At 46.3% G+C, this 8,668-nt stretch overlaps 1 protein-coding gene across 1 annotated transcript; it reads left to right on the top strand.

Annotated features, from left to right (window-relative positions):
* Positions 1 to 970: 970 nt before the first annotated feature.
* IFT43 (intraflagellar transport 43) lies at positions 971 to 4,001 on the top strand (the record flags this gene model as incomplete). Its single annotated transcript, XM_009708747.1, has 4 exons — positions 971 to 1,043; positions 2,462 to 2,537; positions 2,889 to 2,951; positions 3,766 to 4,001. Coding segments are annotated over 4 exons (323 nt in total), but the record flags the coding sequence as incomplete, so codon positions are not given.
* Between the last annotated feature and the right edge of the window lie 4,667 nt (positions 4,002 to 8,668).

Below are 8,668 nucleotides of genomic sequence, written 5' to 3'. Positions count from 1 at the left end.
GCCCGCGCACTGCGCAGGTCAAATCTCTTCCCAGAGATGAACCACCGGCTTCTCCACAGTCTGAGAGCTCAGGGTCTCTGGCCTTGAGTCTTTAAAGGAGCTCTGTGCTGGTGTACTCTGTCCTTGCTTTGTGCCTCCAGTTACTTTCCCTTCTCTTCCTTTTTTGCTCTCTCTCTCTCTGTTTACAGCACTTACAGTCAAAACAAAAAGCGTGCAATGCTCTCAGAGCCTCGCTTCTTTAGCAGGGTTCAGTGTACACCCAGTTCTTCCTCTTCTGCTCTGTTCTTTTGTTTCTAGCATCCTTTTTAGGTGTAGTAGCTGTAGTCCTTGTGCTGGGAATTCCCAGTGACCCAGACATCAGCTATTCCAGGCTCACACTGGAAATCATGAAAAGGTTTGTGCCATTACAACTAGATGCATCTTCCCTAGTCTTCGTATCTGCTAGACCACCAGCACGTCCTTCCTCAGCTGTCAGCAAGGTCACAGCCTGAGACCCTGCCAGCAGCTCCTTCAACATGTGGTTTTACACGGCTTCTCTCAGTTTCTGCCCCATGTTCCATTTCTAGCAGAGTCTAGGTGACCGGTGGCTGAGCTGAGCAAATGATAACACGTCTCATAAGAAGCAGATTTTTGCCAGTCTTAGGATGACGGCAAGTGGGCAGCAGGGTTTAGTGCAGCTCACTTCTTTCAGCCTCAAGGTTGTGTTCAAATGCATGGTCCATGGCCTATGGAGTCCTACCCAGCCCAAATCTGCTCCTCTTGCAAGATTTATTTTGACCCCAAACTTCAAAGCTTTATTACCTTCTTTTAACATTAAACTATATTTTTAATCATTGCTAAATAACTCCCTTGTGTTTTCCTTTAATAAGAAACAGTCTGTTTCATTTCTATGGGGCAAGGGAACCTTTGCATCTAGTGAGAGGAGAGCACAACACTCCCCACTTACTGCCGCTGCTTTCTCTGGTTGCAGACATTCCCGTGATCCCTGACTTGGAGGAAATCCAGGAGGAAGATCTCGCCATGCAAGTGGCAGCTCCCCCCAGGTAAGAGCACTGCCAGGTGCTCTTGAGGCTCTCATCAGCAGTGCAAAATGGCTGGTGAAATTGAACTCCATCTTATCTCGTGCTCTCTGGATGCCAGCAGCAGTGCCACTCAGCAGGATTTGGTGCTGTGTATTGTGGCAGCAAGGCTCCAGGCTGAACAGTGCAAACTTCTTGTTTCCTGTTACACAGAGAAAGCAATTACTGCATATTCTTTCTATATATAAAACCTACATTAGAGTAACATATTTGATGTTGCAAAATGAAACTCTCAGAAGTGAGGAACTGCTTGATTTAAGGTTGCCTGTATAACCTCAAATGCCTCCAGTACACATGCATTACCGCACACACTTTGATTGTGCATGGTCGTAGGCTGCTTTGCCCTCCACAGGATATCCTTCTTACTCAACTATCTAGTTAATTTGCAAAGTACAATCCTGTTATTTGAAGGTGTTATCAGAGTAGTCTTGGTGTTAGCTCAAGGGAGACCAGCAAGTTTTAAAAAATGAAAGTTTTGGGTGTTTTATCTTAAGCATATCAGGAAAATCTGTCCTCTGTTGGGCTTATTGCCAAGATCACAGACTGAGATTTCTGTTGACCCTGATTTGGAGGGGTGGGATATCTTACTCCTGACCACAGATGCCTCTCTTACAAGTACAGAGTAATTATTGTAATTAAGTATTATGCTTATTAAAATAAATGATGCTGTAGTAGTAAATTTAAAATTACTTTGTCTCTCACCAGAGTTCATGTCTTTGTTTTCTCTCTCTTTTTTTTTTGAATAATCCTATCTGTTCCTCCTGTATCCATAGTCTCCCTGCAATAGAAAAGACAAGTCATTTTCATGGACAAACAGAAACAGAAATTAAATTAATATAGGGTTTTCTATAGTCTTGCATCACCTGTGAAGGGCACTATGGCACAACAGTATCTTAACCCTCTACACCGTGTTTCTTTTTGAAGGCCACATTTTAAGAAATTGTATTTGATAGCTGTGACTCAGCTCAGACATGGAAATCACGGAGTCCCTACTATTCTGCACCTTGCATAGTGAGCCTCTCTGAGCCTGCTTTGTTATGGCGCTGGGCCTGTTTGAATGTTCACTATGTTCCTGTTTTCCTTCTGGCCCTTGCATCTAGTCTGCAGATCTTCTTTCCAGCATGCTGGCTTCTCTGAGGGAGTCCACGGTTGCTCCACATCCTATTTTTATGCATGTGCACAACCTGGCACACAGATTTATCAATGACTGTTAATTTGCTGAATGAGATGTTCTTCTGTCTGGGGACAGCAGTCTCAAGAATCCACGTGGGCGATGTGGACACTCAAGATGGGTGTCACCAGACTACTGTTCACGCCACCCTTCTCCTCGGATGTCCTTCCACACTTACCCAGGCTTGTACTTTGACCTTTTCTCGTTGCAGTGTGCAGGTGAACAGAGTGCTGACCTACCATGACCTGGACAAAGATCTAATGAAGTATGCTGCCTTTCAGACTCTGGTAAGTGTATGTTGCTATGGATTGATCAATGTGACTTCCTCTCCTTCCAGGCTCCCATTGTCCTCCACAGTGATACTCAGCTGCATAAAATACACATCCATATCATCCAAACAACTTGCAGTCTGCATGCAAGTCTGTTCCTCCCTGCAGTGTGGCTTTCATGTTTGTTTGTGTCTGTAAATAGTGTGGGTATGGTATCTGCTGCTCAGATGAGGCTCCCGCTGTTGTCCTGAACAAAGCATGTGTCCCTTATGAGGCAAATGTGCCTATCTCTAGCAAGACCTACCTGGTGAAATGAATGTGCCCACTTTCTCACTGTCTGCAAGATTGTGACTGTGTGTCTGTTCATAGGATGGAGAGGTTGACCTGAAGCTTCTTACCAAAGTTTTGGCTCCAGAGCATGAACTACGAGAAGTGAGTCTGTCTTTTGTGGGAACACCAACAAGGCAAAAACTGCTTATGTGTCTCAGACTGTACTTGGAAAGTAAGCCTTTGTTGATGGGATGGAGGAGAGAGGTGAGGAGCAGCTTGTCCAAACCGATGGAGGTTTGATTTCTGCAGCAGATTGTTTTAAAGATATATAGGACTTTCTCTGTGTGAGATTATGACATCACTATGATTGGCCCCCTTCAGTATGAAAGAGCTAGTAAGGAAAATGTGGAGGGCCTAGCACTGTCACAGATCCCTGCAGTGCTCTGTTGTGTATTGTGTTTTGGTAGCCACCGTGGGCTCCAGGTGGTTCTGCAGGGCAGTACAGAGGGACAAAGGCAGAAAGTGTTTGGGGTTTGGGCAAAGGGATGTTTTAAAGGAGGACAGAACAACCTCAATACAATTGGGCGAGCAGGAGCTCAGGACTTGCCGCAAAAGATTTCTGCAGCTCAGAATTGCAGATGCTTCAGCAGAAGTGCAAAAGGGTGGAAGATTTTTATGGCTCCTCTTTATGCTCTGCCTGGGAGTATCTAAAATTAACAAATATCAAAAAAATCTGTCCTTTACGAAATTTTGGAACATGAATAATTCTGTCAAGGTCTTTAAATTGTAGCAGGGATTCACATTTCATTCTGGCTAGGATTCCTGTTCTAGCCAACTGAATCTGCGACTTCCCTGGCTGGGGCAGTTGCCATTTAGTTTCTCTGTTTGCTGTTCATCTTGAGTATTTGGCATTGTTCAGAGACCTTTGGGTGTCACCAGTAAAATTTCAGCATGTTTGTCTTTTTCTTCTTGGTAGGATGATGTCAGCTGGGATTGGGACCATCTCTTCACAGAGGTGTCCTCAGAACTAGTGACTGAGTGGGACCTGGGACAATCTGAGAGAGAGGACCACCTCAGTCTGCCCTAGAGCACTGGCACACCAGACATCTCATACATGCATCCCCTGTAAATAGTTTAGCACTTTAATTTTCTATTCACTTGTTTGTATTTGAGAATTTATTTCAGTCATGAAAATAAATAGGACCTTACTTCGTAGGAAAATTGGCTCGAGAGAAGTTTTGGGTATTTTGTAATAAGTATCTTTGTTCTCAAAAGAGATCAAGAATTCTAAACACAATAAAATATTTACTTATGAACAGGCACTTCCACTTTACTAGCACGTTTTCAGATAACTGCAATGGTTGATCTTTATGGAAATGCAACCTCGCCGGAGCAGACCATCTTAGAACAGAATGTGGTTTTCAGTGATGGCTATCAGAGAAGCTTAGGCTGATACAATTTGTTTGCCTAGGACATGAAGATACCACAGATACCACAAGTTGTCAGGATATCCGTTTTACATTTCATCTAGCAGCCTCCAGCCATCCCCTGCTAGTTGAACCCCTCTCCTGGAATGTTACCTCTGTATTGACTCAGAGGAAGCAGCATCACCTATTAAACTGCCAACACCACTTCTTACAGCACCTCTTTTTTCCCTTGAGGTTTCCTAGCCAAGTTCTGACCAGGCCTAACCCCGCTTAGCTTTTGCAATCAGATGAGATCACAGCCTCAGCGGAGGTAGCTTCAGGCAATAGGTAGTTTGCAAAGAAAATACTGTTTATTCCACACACGTGAAAGAATGGAGCCTGCAGCTCTGAAACAAGGTAACTCCCTGGTGGGTGTCTCCTTGGAACCAAGTAGACCATTCTTATTGTCATTTGAAGAAAAATCCATTTACCTTTTAATACCTTGTCCCCATAGAACTGTGGTCATTATTTGCAGGAAACAGTAACATTACTTCTAAGCCAATGTCCTTCAAAGCCTTGTCCTGTTGGAGAATCTTGCTATATACTTCTGGGGGGCAGTGCAGGTGCTGGGAGGAAGGCTTGCTGTGCTGCTTTTCTTAGCTTGTTTGGTTGGTCTAACAGAGCACTGCATTCCCACTCTTGTACCGACAGCAGGACAGGTCAAGTAACTCCCTGTGAATTCAGTACTCTGCAAAATTTCAGATCAGAGTTGACAGGCCAAACAATTCTACCAACAAGAGAGAAGCAATCAGGTCCCACTCTGGGGCCACCAAAATAAGGGGAGGCTCGTCTGCCTCACGGAGAGACGAAGTTTTTTACAATCAAGAAACCTCCCCTATAACTAGAAAACTAGGTGAGACAGAAGCTTGGAAGGCTGGTGTACGGAGGATAATACCGAAGTCTTTCTCTGAGCAGAGAAACATGTTTTTGTATGAACAGAAACTTCCCAGCTGAGCTAGCGTCTTATTTTTCTGTGACACCTATGGCTCTTGACCAAAGAGAATATAGAATGCTTCCTACATTCCAGGAAAAAAAAAATTAACGAACTAAAATAATTTACTAAATCAGACAAATCCAACAAGCCAGTCTGAGAGGAAGAGAATGGTAAATGGAGGAAGAGATGGGACGTGGATTTGCTCAGTTCATCCCTCAAAGATCACAGAGAAAGCAGAGGCACTCACTCTCCTCTCAGTTGCAAACTGTAGGACCGTCTAGTGTGGGCTATACCCCTTCTACTTGATCTGGAGCTGTAATCCACACTGCTTCTATAAGCTGCTTGTCTGGTGTCACCTTATTCAGTGGTATCTGCTTCCAGTGAGACTCTAGCCTCTTTGAAGCATGAAGGGAACATAATTTGCTGTGCCCTGAGAATGAGAGGACAAACTTCGGTGGCTGCAGTAGTGGCCCAAAACAGACTGCCAATACCCCCACTGAAACTTGGGTCTCTGCACCATGCGCGTACCAGCAAAGTAACTGCCTTCCCACTACGATGCTGTGCTTGCCTCTGGTTTGTTGAGGAGGAGGGCAGGAAAACAACACGAGCATGGAGAGAAAGGGAGGCTGAGAGGTGACCCCATCTTTCTCCCTTTTGTCACTGTCACAAAGCATAGGAGGCCTTGCACTTTTGGGTCACCTCATAAAACCATGCAGTCTCACCCACTGCAAATCAACTGGTTTTCAATGACCACAAAAGCTGAAGATGCTCAGGCGTGAGGCACATGAGTCAGTGAACTATGAATCCTGCATCTCTGGCTGCCCGGCCTGAGGTATGGTGCGTGTTATGTGGCATATTATGTGTCGTGTTTTCTTTAGGGGCTTGGGGAGGTGGCATTGCTGGCCACATGGGGTATTAAGAGAGGATAACTAAGCAGTAGTTAGGACTGTAGCCACTGAGTGCTCTGTGCAGGAGTCATGCCAAGCCTATTGCTCCTCTAGCAGCTGTGTGCTGCACCACCAATCCTGGGCTGTCTCCAGGAAGGCTGGCAGAGCCATCTTCTGCTTCCAAGAGCTGCTCTGATCGTCCTGGGCAGGCAGAGCACTCCTGTCTGGCTGCTCTCCCAGCAGTGAGGAATAAGAAGTGGAACTGGGCTGCGCGGTGGGGCTCAGCCCCTCAGAGGCCACAGGGGCTGTTCAGGAGTCAAGAGGAAGAGGAAAGCACCCCTTGAAACAAGATCAGGAGGGACATCGGACCCTGGAGATCCTCCTGGAGATGGTGAGAGGTAGGAATGGAGGAGTGCTTGGGGAGGGCCATCTGCGGCAGGGTGTGGGGAAGAGGGGGCCAGGACCAAGAGCAAGGTTTGTGGGAGAGGCATGGTAGGGGCGACAGGAGCAAGGAGGGTCAATGATTTGGGAACAGAGTATGCATAAAATTTGGAGGGGAGTGAGGCCAGAGCAGATGCTGGTGGAGAACCAGGAGAGAACAGAGCACAAGAAGAGCATAGTGGGAGTTGAATGAGGCCTTTGCTGATGGGTTGTGGTCATGTTATGCTGGAGGAGCTGCTCTAAAGCTGCATAACATCTCCCAGAGGAGTGTGCTTGAGGCTGGGTGCTGTTGGCTTGGGGCTCTGGGGTGGGAGGCAAGTGTGTGGGGGCCAGGCCTGTGCCCACTCTGGGACCTTGGGAGCCCAGAAAATACCTGGGAAGAGTTTGAGAGTAGGGCTTGAAAAAAAATCACAGCCTCATCTATTTTAAGGCAGGAAGAGGTGGCTTCGATCATTTAGTCTGACCTGCTATAACACAGGCCATGGCAGAGTCCAGTGAGACGTGGCTGAGCTTTGCCTGTCGTTTAGAGAGGTAGACAGTATATCTGAAAGTCTTACCTGGTTAGTTTTTCTTCTAGATAATTGCCCTTCTGGTTCAAAGTCTGCTTTATTTCTAGCCTCAGTTTTTGAGTTTCATCTTCCGTTCCCTGAGCCTGCTTATGCTTTCACCTTCCCAGTTAAGCCATGCTGTCAGATATTTCTCCTTGCTTCAGTATTTATGTGCACTGTGATCAAGTTGTCTCTTTAATTTCCTTCAATAAACTTAATAGACTGAGACTTGTTTCCATGTCTTTTCAATTCCTTCCCCAGCTGGAGGAGGGGAGGTGAATGTCTGGCTCCTGGCCTTCCTCCAGCAAGCTGTTCCCACCCACCTTCCTTCCACAGTCGTGTTTGGGTTGCAGTGCTGGGAAGGTAACTAAGACCTGGTGCTTCTCCTCTCTCAAGTCTTGGTGCTGTCAGAGGAGAACCCGCTCCTGTTACTCTCCTTGCTAAAAAGAGACGATGAGGTGCTTTTGAATGCCCAGGCCAGGTTTGGCTCATGGTGACACACCGGTGTGTATTGGCTGTGATGAAGCTGCCTCAGGAACCTGCATTTCTGAAAAGTCCCGTGGAAAGAGGGTGCAAAGAAAGAAATAGCAGGTGTAAATTTTTTCTTGTAGCCTGCAAAGGTGTAGGTCTGGTTGATCTTCTGGTGAGGTGAGAAGTGAGAGCAGTTTTCAGAACAGTGCACCTGGTTCCTGGGAACTCAGATGAGCCCTCTGGGCTGTGCCTAGCCAAGGAATAGAGCAGTAATCCCTTGTTGGTCTCCACAGACCTGTATCACAGAGGGGTAATGCAAGGTGCAGTGGTGTGCCCAGGGCCACACAACAAATCTGTGGCAGAATCAGGATTAGAAACAAGGAACCTCAAGTTCCCCATTCAAACATGGCTTTCCTATACTGGTGAGTGTTTCCCATCTTCAGTTCGAAGATGGCGATTCAATGTAGAGAGTCTTTGTTCTGCTCTGTTCGTACGTTGCTGAGGGACAGCTGGAAACCCGTTGAAGTGTGTGTTGTCAACAGCATGTTTAGCTCAGTGAGCTGATCTGGAGTGTCTGCCCAGGGACTTGCTGGGATTCTGGATGGGTGTAAATATCTACCTGCAGGTTCAGAGCTCAATAGACTACCCATGCAAATGGCAAGCCTCATCACAGATGAAGTAAAAGAATTCACAAAGGAAAAATTATTCTAGGTCCTATCTGTTTTAGGAATCTCTGATTTTGCTTGTAATAATAGACACAATATTAATAGACTTTGTTGACGGAGATGCCTTACTAGAGTGCAGTTTGTCGGTGGTGGTGGGATATTCGGGCTGAGACAGCATATGCAGCACTGGAAAAAAAAATGTAGAAAATGAAAGCTGAAAAAAAGCCAGATCCAGCAACTTTCCATTAAAGAGCCTCTTACAGGGACTCTGGCTGGCTGTTTTATTAAGTGTGACAAAGTGATGGGAGGTGGGGGGGAGCTCCTATGTTAATAAGCTGGAAAGGCACTGCCGTTCCTCTCTCCAGAGCATCTCAGGGAAAGTGGAATTAATTCATGGCATATGCTCCCAGCATCTGCCGCGGTGACCCGGAATGGCGGGAGTGCAGCGCCAGCCAGGGCCCATATTC

The sequence above is a fragment of the Cariama cristata genome, unplaced genomic scaffold, assembly GCF_000690535.1.
Source record: "Cariama cristata isolate BGI_N322 unplaced genomic scaffold, ASM69053v1 C11577450, whole genome shotgun sequence".
In the NCBI taxonomy this organism is placed as follows: domain Eukaryota; kingdom Metazoa; phylum Chordata; class Aves; order Cariamiformes; family Cariamidae; genus Cariama; species Cariama cristata.
The sequence above is the reverse complement of the archived record's forward strand: the minus strand, read 5'-3'. Positions and strand labels throughout refer to the sequence as shown.